The following is a 14364-nucleotide window of genomic DNA, read 5'->3' on the forward strand; positions in this document are numbered from 1 at the left end:
GGACTCGAGCCTCCAGCGTTAGAGGCCGCCCAATCCGTGACATGGTACCTCGAACCGCGCGACTAATTCGCGCGGCAATGTCTGTAAATAATGGATAACTAGAATCCCAAAGTAAAGAAAAGATGGTAAATGTACCGCACACATAATTATGATCTGTTACAATACTTCGCGTTTCTCGTTATTTTCATTAGGCACAATCTGTGGCTTGCGGATCAGATAAAACTGCCAATGTACATCCGGTTACGAAGTACTGCTACTGCTTACATGATGTAGTTACGAAATTATGTTGGCAACCCTAGATAACAATTGAGCAATACAGAGCAATATACGTATGCTTTGTCCTTTGGGCCCAAGTAGTAGTGAATATCGGAGAAATTGGTGAGACAGCTTTTCATGACTGTTCATGTGTGCAGTGTGGTCCTGCAGCATAGATGAAACTGGATCACCTTACGATCGAGGATGTTAGGTGCGTGCATACTTGTTACACTGTCAAAATAAACGACGGTGTGCTTTAGGTCCTCATGTTTATCAGTGTCTCTGTTAATCATTGGTATGACTGAGATTCTTAGGAAGAATCCTCAGAAAATGCAGTCTATCAACAAAGTAAGTACCTTATAAAACACTCTTTCGACCACTACTTGAATATTGCTCGTCAGACTTGGCTGCGTACCAGATAGGATTGATACAGGAAATAGATAAGATCCAAAGAAGAGTAGCACGTTTCGTCATAGGTTCATTTAGTAAGCGCGATAGCGTGATGGAGATGCTCAGCCAACTCTAGTGACAGACGCTGCAGGAGAGGCGTTCTGCATCACGATGTGATCTACTGTTAAAGTTCACAGAACGTACGTTCCTAGTAGAGTCAAGGAATATATTGCTTCCTCCTACGTATATCTCACAAAATGACCTCGAAGATAAAATTAGAGAGATTCGAACCCACACAGAAGCTTATCAGCAACCGTTCTATCCACGAATCATACGGTACTCGAACGGGAAAATGAGGAAGTGACACTGATACACAAACTACCCTCCGCCACACACCAAAAGACCGCTTGCGGAGTATCGAAGTAGATGTACATGTAGAATTAGTAAATGTTACTACTATGAATGTACATCTGCGAATCGGAATACTATCAGAAGACAATGGCATTCAGCCAGCTGGCTAGACCCGATGCATTACACGGTGCGCAAACAAGCAGCGCATTGAGGTTGTATATTATTCTCCCCCTCTCCCCTTATTGTTGTTGATGTATAAACCCTGTGTGGTGTTTTTTAATCACAGTTAGACCAACATAATTTTAACGGTACTAAGCGCTGATGCATGTGAGAAGTCTGCCGCTGTGTCACAAAGGGGACAATCGGCCAACCAGTTGCCTGTATATGCAATGTTATTGAGAAAGTAATTTCCGGCGCGGCGTAAAACACATCTCTGCGTGTATTGTTAACCAAGCGAGGTGACACTGGTCATGGCACATAACATACATTATGGACGACCTGGTCTCCAGTACCGTCCCGGACATCTAGATTTGGGTTTTCCATGGGTTTGCATCAATCGATAGTCGTATTTTACGGACCATAAGACACACTTTTTTCTTCGAATAATAGTCTCCAAAATTCAGGTGCGCCTTATACTCGAAATCAATATAAAAACGTCCTGTGTTCGATTTAAAATTCCCACCAGTCCTATGAATGGCCATAAATTCGACGCCGCGGGAAACCTACCTCTATCTGGCAACATTGGATTCAGCTAGCAGCAGCAGTGCACCGAGGCGACGAACATGAGTTGCGGGGATCCACAAGCTTGCTGACACTGTCTCGCTCCCGCCCCGCCATCGCAAACCGAGAACACTGTCTAGCCTATGATGCGCCATTGCACTCTACGGTGCCAGTTAGCTTGAACTGAAAGTGATTTGTGTTATCGGTAACAGTACAATATGTTTGTTATTAGCTATATTTGTAATGCAAAAAAATAAAAGGTATTCATATGATGCGGGTTATAAATTGAAGTAATAACATGGAAACAGAGCAGTTGAGCGGCATTTCGGCCCTCCACCAGCAGAAAAAAAATTCGCGATTGGCAGGCTGGTAAAGAAGGGCTTCAAAAAAAATCTGAGGTAAACCAATGTGCAAATAGAATACTGAACGCAAAGTGGCCAATACTAGAAGATGACATTGAAATAGATTCAAGGACATTGCAAGCTAGTGCTCCAGTGGAACCTAACAGACCTTAAAGTTAGAGTTGGTTGGTGCTACAGATTTATGAAGCGTCATGGACTTAGCATGCGAACCAAAACGAAAATATCTCAGAAAAAGCCGCACGAGTACGAAGAGAAAATACTATCTTTTCATCGCTTTATTATTCAACATCGAAAGAAAACCAGTGTGGAACTAACCCAGATAGCGAATAAAGACGAAAATCCTCTGACATTTGATGTGTCGAGTAACAGAATTGCTGCCATGAAAGGTGCTAGAACTGTAACTATAAAAACAAATGGACCTGAAAAAATGCACTACACTGTTGTGCTTTCGTGTTGTGCTGAAGGTATTACTAAATCCAATGATGATTTTCAAGTACAGAACAATACCAAAACCTTCTGAAACACCGCCAGGTGGTGGTGTTCACGTACATGACAAGGATGGAATGGACGAGGCTGGTATGAAATTATGGATTACCAGTTTGTGGGAGAGAAAGGAAGGTGTTTTATTGAGGAAGAGTTCTCTTCTTGTGCTAGATCAGTTTAGAAGTCATTTGAAAAATTCTGTGAATGATAAATTGAGACAGTAAAATACAGAGGTTGCTGTTATTTCGGGAGGACTTGCTTCACAATTGCAACATCTTGATGTCTCGATAAATAGACCGTTTACAGTGTGTAGAAGAGAGGTATGGAATAATGGATGGTGGATGAAACCCAACATTAATTCAAGCCGAAGGGATCCTTAAAACGGCTTCCAGTCAAACTAATGGGTCAGTGGATAGAACAGTCGTGGTCTAGAGTGAGTGAAGACACTATCGTTAAATCTTTCAAGAAATTAGGCATGAGTAACGCTCTCGATGGCAGTGAAGACCATCTTATACATCAAGAGGACAACGATGATGAGGAAGAGAAAGACAGGAGGAGGAAGAAAAAACTTCAGACGACGATTTCTAGAGATTTTAAAGGTCAGTTCGGTTTCATAAACGAAGAATTTTTTCTTAGTCTTGTTTTGCAGTCTACTAATAAAAATAGTAAAAATGTCATTTTTTTTAAAAATGCTTACTAATTAAGTTGTGTCCTATAGTCCGTAGTGTATTATAGTCCGAAAAATACGGTAAGACGAATGCTGGAGCGGTCCTTTTGAAAAAGGACACGTCTGATTATCTCTCTGTTCTCGTTCGTTCTGCGCTTTGTGATCCACCGTAGCTTCGTACTTGACGCGCCTTTAGCCCTAATCTTACTATTGATGAAAATGGTAGTGTGAGATGAGTTTCTGTACGTCTACGACGCAGAAATATGCCACATGTAATTGTAAATGTGTTAGTTGTATTATTATGATATTTCTGAAAGCTACATATAGAAATCGTCATAATGATGAGTGTGTTTTTCTGATCGTATCGTCATTCGCCTACAAGTCTTAGTCAGTCACTTTTGATGGTCGTTCTCTTGGCGATCTGCGTTAAGAATAATGCTTTGGTTGAAGGGAGACGGCTTTGTAGTGCCGTGACAGTAATATTATTAGTACGTATAGAAAAAGCTCCTGTTTTTACAACAGTGTTTCACATAATTTTGCCTTCATAATGCTGTATCTTTGTTCACTCTTTATACGTTGTAGCTGTGCTGTCTCCGAGTTTACCTTACACGTTCTCTGACTACTCAGACCTTCGGGCTTTCCAAGTTCGTGCCACATGCAACATTTGGAAGCACATTTTTAAGAAATAGAATAGGTATGTTGCGCGCTGCAAACTTACCTCCCTTATTCAGACTAGTATTGCCATTTATTTCATCGGTTTTCTGTCGGGCTTACGCATTCCAAAACATCGCGAATTTCTGCGCACTGTCGGCACTTGAGCAAAACGTACATTTTAATAGTGTTTTTTGTTTTGTAGGATTAAAGGCGAATGTTTTAGGTTAGGCTTTTCCTTGACCGTTATTGATATCGAGTGAAACGATGAGTTTACTGTACCTGGTCACAATTTATTTTATGTTCACTACACATTTTAGAGATTTCAACTTTTTTTTGGGGGGGGGTGGGTCGTGTTGTGTGCTAAAGTGATATGGCCTTGATGGCTGGATTTCATGGGTGACAGGTAAATTGGCAATCACTCTTTATTTAAGCATAATAAGGTCTGTGGGCCCTTAGGGGTTCGTCAGTCCTTCTGGGGTGGGGTTGAAGCAATGTGAGGTGTGGATTGATTTCATTTGACTTTCTTCAATCTTTTATCGTGACGCCTAGGCGATGACTCGAGGTACCCGGATACTGTGCAATTGTGAAGGGGCGACTGCCCCTGTGTAGCCCAAATGTTTTGTCGAAGGCCTCAGTGCATCCACTTCGACCAAACGTTTGCGTGTGTGAGAGATGATAAGTTCTTGGACAGTCGACACGTCGGGTCCCTGTCATTAGTCACGGACCCTGCCCCACCTGGGTGCCCAAACGAGGAGCCGACGATATCGATTTTTGTAAAACCTGAACTAGTTTGATGTTGGATACACACGCCGTCCCCCTAGGTGGAGCACCCACCCAACATGGTCGGAAGAACATGCCTTTGTAGAGGCGGAGTTTTGTACAGACTTTCATATGCTTGCTGGCCAAGAGTGGAAAGATTTGGTGGATCAGTCTAAGGATTTTCTTTCTCCTTTCAGTCAGGTGGAGTATGAAGAGGAACTTGCTGTCGAAATGCACACCGAGATACTTGACGCGGTTTGTCCAGGTGGTTTCTGTTCCGCTCAACACTTGCCTGTCCCTAAGGTGAGGTCTGCGACGTGTAAACATTATGGCCCACGCTTTTTCGACATAGAGTTGAATGAAGTGGTCGGCCGTCCAGTTTGCCAGGAGGTTGAGTTGGTGCTGCATCTGTTGATGACGGTGGTGTACATCGTTGACGTAAATTGTAAAGACTGTGGAGGACAGCGGTGAGCCTTACGGAATTCGTTGCTGCAAAGCCTTGATGGTAGATCGCTGCCCCTCAGTCTGCGCGTGGGTCTGCTCCTGAAAACTGAAGGGTAGGCCGAAAGTAGGACGCGAGTAGGAGCAGGTGAGGTAACAATCTCGGCACTGTGAATTTTAAAATTTTCGCGGCGAATTGACTGTTCAAACAAACTTCGGGCTCACCTGAAGATGACTGGCAGGGGCCCAGTTGAAATATCGTGCGAAGTATTGAACGACGACCGGCTGCAAGCCCGAAATTTGTTTGAACAATCTCGGTACTGATTTTAACGTAAAGGTACATCTAATAAAGAATATTAGTCAATGACAGATACGTAACGTTTGTTAAAGATGAGCACGTAGGAGCGAAGCCGGATGTATCAAAGCTAGCACATGCAAAATCTGTAGTGGCTCGCCCCCCTATGAAGAGGAAACAATGTTGGTAGGTCGTCAGTTCGCGAACAAATGGGCTGAATCTGGAGCGGCGCTCGTAGTGCTGCACAGCGCCAGCTAAAGGGCGCTGTCGTCGGTGTCGTAGTGCCAACCTAAGAACTTTTACCTACACTCTGGCGTCATAGCTATCGATACCACATATACTATACACCGATGCTGTATTGTTGGCACGGTTGAGGTTGTGGGCGATGTTTTCTGAGAACAGCAGCAGTTGAAGCTCGGAAGAGAGGGACAGATGGAAGGCAAACTGGTATACTGTCTCCAGTGGCATGGCTTTTTTTACATTACGTGCATCATGACGTGCACTTCGTACGTACAGTCCCTCTTCAGTTAACTATTCATTCATTCATTGTCATAGTTTGTGAGCTATTTTTCAATCAGGAGAACGCTCTGTACAAAGGAAATATAGACGGTATTGCGCAGAGCGATATGGAGCGCGCCGTTCAAAGCTGTGGCTTCTCGATTTGCGGATGGGAGCGACAGATAAGATAAGCAGAGCGCCGCAGCGGGAGGTGAGTGCGTCACCCAGTCGGGCCTAGCCCTCGTTCAGCGAGCCAGCAGCCGTGCCGCGCAACGCTACCAGAAGCCATGGGCGTCGATGAAGCTGTGCGGACCGCCACTTCGTTCTCCGCGCCCGCTAGCTCTGCTCCCACTCTGTCTTCCAGGAAGGCAGACCCTCGAGCCCTGAAGTATATGACGGCGCCGCCAAGCGGCCACGGCCACAAGGTGTGTGTGTGTGTGTGTGTGTGTGTGTGTGTGTGGGTGTGATAAGCAGTGCTACCAGTAGCCATCAACACCTTTACTTAAACGTCGTAGAACTTGGTTTGTCAAGCACACAGTGGAGAACATTGTAGAGCCAGATGTTGACTGTCTGCGCACATTATCGATAGATTTCACAATCGTTAGCTTATCTGTAGGAAAAAGTTTGCCGTTTTGCAAGAGTGCCCAATGGGTGATCATCACGCCTTCTAGATTGAAGTGAAAAAATAAAATGTCAAAACTCGAAATGACGCCGAGCAGAATATTGTTCTTTACATTTGCATGCTATCTAGGGAACAAATTTGTGATTACACGCCGTACCACCAACACGTCGTGAGTCATGCCGAAGAAATCTGAGATAGCAAATAAATGGAAAAAAATAGCAGTTAAGAGCGGTGAAATGAGTCTGAACGGTGGTAGTTGCAAACTAAAAGAATGCTTCTATAAAAGTGCTGTTTCATTTATTACGTTGCGAGTTGGGTTGCAACGTAGATTATCATCATAAGCCAACGGCTGACTGCCACAAACAATATTTGTACCATCTGTATTACACAGATATGCTTCATAAAGTTTAATTAGTTTTCGGTGCACTTATTTACACTCGAGACTTACGTTCCACAGATGGGATACATCATTTCAGTTCGCCTTAAACCGACAATGTTTGCACGCGTTTAACATTCGCAACTTTCGTTTTTCCAAATTTCATGTGCGGTGGAAACACTCCACTTATGAAAGTTCTATTACTACGTATGCGAAGACTTCACAGTAGTGTTTGTAAAACCGTCATGTATCATTTTCATTGTAATGTAGTCTATGTACAAATTCTTTTTCCATCTTCAGCTCTTGTTGTCCTGTCGTCCCCAGTGGCGTATAATGTTACTGTATGTTGATAATGTTTTTCCTTATGGATCGTCTAATTACAACTGAGTGAAACACAATTTTTGTGCCGTACGCGTTTCGCCTCTATTCTTTGCAAAGCATCTTCAGTGGCTTGGAATACGTACGTATTTTTGTTTATACTCTTTAGTTTACATTTGGGGCGATGTATATATAGGTTATAGACAGTTCTGGCAATTTGCTTTTGTATTGTATTATTACTACATCAAAGAAAAACAAACTGCCAGAATTGTTTATTACTATATATACTTCGTCCGAAATGTGAACTAAATAATATAATCAAAAATATGGACATATAACAGACGACTGAAGATGCCTTGCAAAGAAGAAAGTCGAAACTCGTATTGTACAAAAATTGTGTTTCATTCAGTGGTAATCAGACGATCCAAAAGTAAAAATTATCAAACAACGGTAAACTGTTTTCCCTTTATATCTTTTTGTCAGCATAGTAACTAACTCGAAACAGAACAGCGTTATTTCGTTGTCAGCGTGTGTTTAAGTCAGCCGCCAATGCGGGCACATTCTAGGAAATCTTGCCATATATAGAATCGTGTGAAAATCGAAAAACTCGCAACTCCATGGACGCAGTGTACCGTTGTGCAGAGAAATCACTTGTTTACATCAGTGAAATAAAGGGTAACAACAATATCAGCTGGGCGAAGGACTTGCGTGAGAAGGCGACGATTTCGTCCGCCCATTCAAAACGTAAACAGTAAACAAGAGAACCGGAAATGGCATAAAAACAGATATTCATCTTGATAGTCAAATAGCTGTCGTTTTACGTGATTAACATATGAGATACGAAGATCAAAGATTATTGAGTGAAAAGAAAAACAAATGGTAGACAACAGAAAGAAGGTGAAAGCAGCCGGAAATACAAATAGTCATTGACAAAGCTAAATCAAGCACGTTGCAGCATAAATTGGCGTTATCGTGGAAAGTGTAAGACACGCTTGAGTTAACCATTCGTGATGTGTGTGGTTTTTTTTTTTTTGTTTTTGTTTTTTTTTTTTTTTTTTCTTCATAGCGTAGTGCTGATATAGTCCAAGTGCTGCTAACAATAAAAATAAAGGAAAAGCTCTCGCGCACATAAAAGTATGTTTCCAGGAGATCAAAATTTGACTATGACACACTCAGAAAATATACTACAAGTTCTGTATACTGGTCTCCAAAAAGCGCACGTGGCAGATGATGTGTAACAAATAGGACTGTGCTGCTGTGTTTCATTAAAAGCGCCATCTTGCCTAGTACATGTCCGTTAATTATGTCCATGATCGCTTTTGGTGGTTCACTTACAGCTAAGTTAACGGTGTCGACTTTTTTGAAACAGAATACATACATTTAAGCTCGCTTTGTGCTACATTTGACAGCACAAGGCGTTCACCTGCCAGTGACATGGATCGCGAATTTCGAAGGTGCAGTATGCTGCTAGCATTTGAAACACAAAACGCGAGGCACACATTTCGATTTAATCACGTACTAGTAACAGTTTGTTTCATACGTTGGTCCGTGCTTATGTATCCACTTCAAGGAGTTGAACAGAAGCACAGAAACACCGCGAAAAGTGCATACTTCAATATACAAGAAGATGCAAGCCAAGTTGGCTGATTGCGCTGTTGTATTTGATGACCACGAACGACACCTGTGCAATGTCCTCAATACGTTGCAAGTCTCAGTCGTGCTGAGAACAGTGTTCTGTGTTGTGAATGCATTATGTCGCAGCTAAGTAAATTAGAACTTGGGCAGTTTGTTGGTTCTCCTATGGAAAGTGCTTCTGTAACCAAGGTAACCAAAGTGTTCGATGTTTTAAGAGACACTATATTGAAGATTTATACCGCATACACGAAAAGCAGAAAAAAACATCATCCGCTAAGTCACAACGCGGACGAAATTAAGTTCAAAAATGGTTCAAATGGCTCTAAGCATTGTGGGACTTAACATCTGAGGTCATCAGTCCCCTGGACTTGTTGTTGTTGTTGTTATTGTTGTGGTCTTCAGTCCAGAGACTGGTTTGATGCAGTTCTCCATGCTACTCTACCCTATGCAAGCTTCATCATCTCCCAGTACCTACTGCAACCTACATCCTTCTGAATCTGTTTAGTGTATTCATCTCTTGGTCCCCCTCTACGATTTTTACCTTCCACGCTGACCTCCAATACTAAATTGGTGATCCCTTGATGCCTCAGAATATGTCCTACCAACCGATCCCTTCTTCTAGTCAAGTTGTGCCACAAACTTCTCTCCAATTGTATTCAATACCTCCTCATTGACCGATGACCGTAGCAGTCTGGTCCCTTTAATCCCCCAAACCAACCAATACCTCCTCATTAGTTATGTGATCTACCCATCTAATCTTCAGCATTCTTCTGCAGCACCACATTTCGAAAGCTTCTATTCTCTTCTTGCCTAAACTACTTATCGTCCACGTTTCACTTCCATACATGGCTACACTACATACAAATACTTTCAGAAACGACTTCCTGACAGTTAAATCTATACTCGATGTTAACAAATTTCTCTTCTTCAGAAACGCTTTCCTTGCCATTGCCAGTCTACATTTTATATCCTCTCTACTTCTACCATCATCAGTCATTTTGCTCCCCAAATAGCAAAACTCATTTACTACTTTAAGCGTCTCATTTCCTAATCTAATTCCCGCTGCATCACCCGATTTAATTCGACTACATTCCAATATCCTCGTTTTGCTTTTGTTGATGCTCATCTTATATCCTCGTCTACTTAAACTAACTAACCTAAGGACATCACACACATCCATGCCCGAGGCAGGATTCGAACCTCCGCCTAGAACCGCTAGGCTACAGCGGCCGGCCGAAATTAAGTGTTCATTGAGAGTGACGGACGTTCATTGAATATGATTGTGACGAAAAATAAGAGGACGATAGCAGCAAAAGTCAGTGCAGAATCGCAATCACGAATCCAGTCAGCACCAAAACAACACGATGGCAGCTCCAAAAGCAGGGAATTGCAGGGCGAGCTGGAATTCGCTAACAGCTCATCAGTGATTCGAACGTGCGTAACAGGAACACGTGGTGCCGTAGACGTAAAAACCTGGACTATGGAAGAAAATCACTTGGTCGGATGAGTCTTGCTTCACACTGTTTCCGACTTTTGGCCAAGTTTACGTCCGAACAGTGAAACATACCGGGGGTTTGGCGATGAGGTGGGCAGCCATATCGCGGTTATTAAATGGGCCCCATGATTACTCTAGAAAATCGCCTTACTGCCAAAGATTATTTGATCTTTTTGGCTGATCCACCCGTCCCATGGTACAGTGTTTGTTCTACAGTGATGATGTGTTCCAAGACGACACGGGCCCTATTCGAACAGCTCATGTAGTCCAGGATTGGTTTTGTGGGCACAAGAATGAATGTTCGCATCTCCGCTGGCCGCCACAGTCACCAGATCTCAATATTAATGAGCCATTGTGGTGTGCTTTGGAGAGAAGGGCGCATGATCGCTATGACCTCCATCATTGTTATCTGAACTTGTCACAATTTTGCAGGGAGAGTTGTATAAGAAGATTCCCATGAAAACCACACAGGACATGTATTTATGTATTTCAAGGCGACTGTAAACTGTTTAATGCGCCAGCGGTGCTGTTTCCTACACCACTTGGTGCAGGGAGTGGCAACTGACCCTTAACATAACAAATGTAAACATAACAAATGTAATGTATTGCGAATACATAGAAAGAAGGATCCTTTATTGTATGATTACATGATAGCGGAACAAACACTGGGAGCAGTTACTTCTGTAAAATATCTGGGAGTATGCATGCGTAACGATTTGAAGTGGAATGATCATATAAAATTAATTCTTGGTAATGGGGGTGCCAGGTTGAGATTCATTGGGAGAGCCCTTAGAGAATGTAGCCCATCAACAAAGGAGGTGGCTTACAAAACACTCGTTCGACATATACTTGAGTATTGCTCGTCAGTGTGGGATCCGTACCAGGTCGGGTTGACGGAGGAGATATAGAAGATCCAAAGAAGAGCGGCGCGTTTCGTCACAGGGTTGTTTGGTAAGCGTGGTAGCGTTACGGAGATGTTTAGCAAACTCAAGTGGCAGACTCTGCAAGAGAGGCGCTCTGCATCGCGGTGTAGCTTGCTGTCCAGGTTTCGAGAGGATGCGTTTCTGGATGAGGTATCGAATATATTGCTTCCCCCTACTTATACCTCCCGAGAAGATGACGAATGTAAAATTAGAGAGATTCGAGCGCACACGCAGGCTTTCCGGCAGTCATTCTTCCCGCGAACCATACGCGAGTGGAACAGGAAAGGGAGGTAATGATAGTGGCACGTAAAGTGCCCTCCGCTACACACCGTTCGGTGGCTTACGGAGTATAAATGTAGATGTAGATATTAGGCATGGTAATGTCTTGTGTTTGAGATGTTTCCATATTTTTGTCCACAACTTGTTTGTAGTTTCGAGGAACTAAAATGACAACCTGTAACTTACTACGTTTACTATCAAATGTTGATTCATTAACAACAGTGAAATGCAGAGAGTTGAGGGAGCCATTGTATTAATCACAACAGGTTTTGTGACTGAGGTAGGTGAAGTTACATTGCAAAATGAAAAAAAAGCCCTGGCGATGTATGATAAGAAACAGTATCAGCTAAAAAGGAATCCATTTATTACACCTAGGATTCCAATGCTGTTAGTGTGATATTAATCTGCAGCAAAGAATTTAGGCTTCGGATTTGTTTACATGTAAAGAAGTCAGACTTTATTTCATTATCGCCAGCGGAACCCGACGGGCACTATCCAAGTACCTCCGTTTAAGATAAAATGGCGTGCTCATGTTATATAGAACACAAAATATAAATAAAGAAAATATATGCATGGGGGTAGGGACCTACATTGTTGACTAAATTGCAAAAATTTCTGCCAGTATGAAAATTCTTCAGCACCTAGTTGTTAGAAATAATGGCAACACGCTGACTCCCATCCAAAAGTAAATCATTACAGAGTTCACGGCTATCGTCCTAAATAACATCAAATTAAAAAGGGGGCCAGTTACTACAAATCTAATCAATTTGAAGCTTTCTTGTCACAAGCACAACAATAGCGTCATCCTCTCTTACCTGTGACCGAGCGAGGTGGCGCAGTGGTTAGCACACTGGACGCGCATTCGGGAGGACGACGGTTCAATCCCGCGTCTGGCCATCCTCTTCCCCCAAATCAACCCAACCCTTACCTGTGCCGAACAGCAGTTTTTGTCCTCAACGTTTCGAACTAAAAACAATTCGTAGCTATGATACATTCCACCATCAGACTTCGTTAATTTTAAGAAACTGGATTCAAATACCATCAATTATTGTTTGGTTTTCCGTCTTGAGTTTACTGTAATTAAAAGAAGAGTATTCTACGCAAGAGGCGTTTAGCTTTTATATATGTAGTGTGTGTGTGTGTGTGTGTGTGTGTGTGTGTGTGTGTGTGTGTGTGTGTGTGTTTAGGTGGGGGGGGGGCAGCGAGAAAAAAATGTGCGTTGGTGGGTGCGTGGATATAAGTATCGGTGTGAGTGAGTGTTGTAACTAGTGAAGATGTCTTTCAGCAGAGAGTGTAGGAGGGGTTGAAAAGTTTTAGAGATTGAGCTGAATTGGAAGTAACACCAATGCAGCGTAAGAAAAAGAGGTTTTATAAATGGCGAAAAACCGTCAAGAGTGAATGTGCTCTAAGTTTCATTCGATCTCGACCGCCGCCAACAACGAAGGAAAAGGCACTGGTTTGTAGAATATGTAACCAACAGCCAGAAACACCTTGAGTGAATTGCATGCCAACTTTATAAATGAATACTGCTTCTAATCTATAAAATCAAAATGTTCAAACATATTATGTATCCATATTTTCAGAATGAACACAAAAGATTCTTTGTAATAAAAGGGATCGCATGTGGTGTAAAGAATGCTCTTTAATTAGTTTCAGTAAACTCAAGACGGAAAAAACCAATAGTAATTGATTATAACAGCTGCTGCGGAAGATGACCATGCAAACAAACATATTATATAATTGTTATCTCTGGAAGAAATTTCTTAACATCAAAACCCTGTATTTTTTAAAAAAGAAAGATGTTTAAAAGCCTTCTTAGATGAAATTTATTAATGGGGACTGGTTTTTGCTACCTTAAAAAATTATGTGGTTAGTAATCTATGCCCCGAACTTTGCTCAATAAGGAAATTATTATCTTTACCAATGTTTGAACGAAGACATTATCCGCTCTGGGCTGTAAATTTCTTTATTTGTTTGTGCGACCGTCCACTTCAGACATTAGGCCATTCTCAACCGAAACCACCTATATGAGCACAGCCGGCTGCAGATGTAAGGAGAAGCCATCGAACTGTGCTAATTCATGAAAAAACTAAGAATTTAGACGAGAGACTGCAACACCAGATGAACAGATGCAACAACTTGTCGAATATGTTCACCTGATGTTGCAGTTTCTCTTCTGTGAAGTTTTAAAATTCATTCCATAGACAAGTTGTCTCAAGTGACTTCTCAGTATACTTACAGAGTACTTCACCCTAATGTTTCATTGAGAATGACCGGAAGGTCAAAACTGGACAGTGGCATATAAAAAATAAGAAATTTAAGTACTTTCACGTGAACATTTCATCGGGACTGTGGAACCTTGCTTAAAGAAAATACTTGTTACGATTCTTTTCTCTAACTAGTGTGGAAAACTAAATTACCTACACATCTCATAAACACTCGACGACTTGAGGATCCATAACGCATATAAGGTGGCATCTTGTATCTATAAAGTAAAATCATAACCACGTTTTCAGTGGGGTTATCAGTAACACAAATGGAAGGCTCTTTTTCAGAGATAAGACTGCTATTGATATGACAACTTAATGGCTCGAATTTGAGTAATGTCTGTTAAAAAAGTTGTGTTGCGAGTGAAAAATGTGTCACTTCATTATTGTTCCCTCTCCTATATTTTTCTTTAGTAACTGTTACCGTGTCGACTGTGAGGGAATTGCAAATGAATTATTTGTCTCAGTATGCTGCAGTTCGGGTACATAGGGACTTCAGAAAGTAGGTGACACATTTCGTCTCACTCCAATAGTGTCGCGGAACAAGATTGGCGCATTGGCAGAAGAGTGTACA

General features: G+C 42.1%; 1 protein-coding gene across 1 annotated transcript in view; it reads left to right on the forward strand.

The window, feature by feature from the left end:
* Positions 1–6117: 6117 nt before the first annotated feature.
* LOC126237272 (serine/threonine-protein kinase 26) overlaps positions 6118–14364 on the forward strand; it is a 649741-nt gene continuing 641494 nt past the window's right edge. The window contains exon 1 of the mRNA XM_049947200.1: positions 6118–6300. Coding sequence (XP_049803157.1) covers positions 6163–6300 — 138 coding nt within the window. The 5' untranslated portion in view covers positions 6118–6162. The remainder of the gene's footprint in view (positions 6301–14364) is intronic.

This window comes from Schistocerca nitens, chromosome 2 (assembly GCF_023898315.1).
Source record: "Schistocerca nitens isolate TAMUIC-IGC-003100 chromosome 2, iqSchNite1.1, whole genome shotgun sequence".
Taxonomy (NCBI): Eukaryota; Metazoa; Arthropoda; class Insecta; order Orthoptera; family Acrididae; genus Schistocerca; species Schistocerca nitens.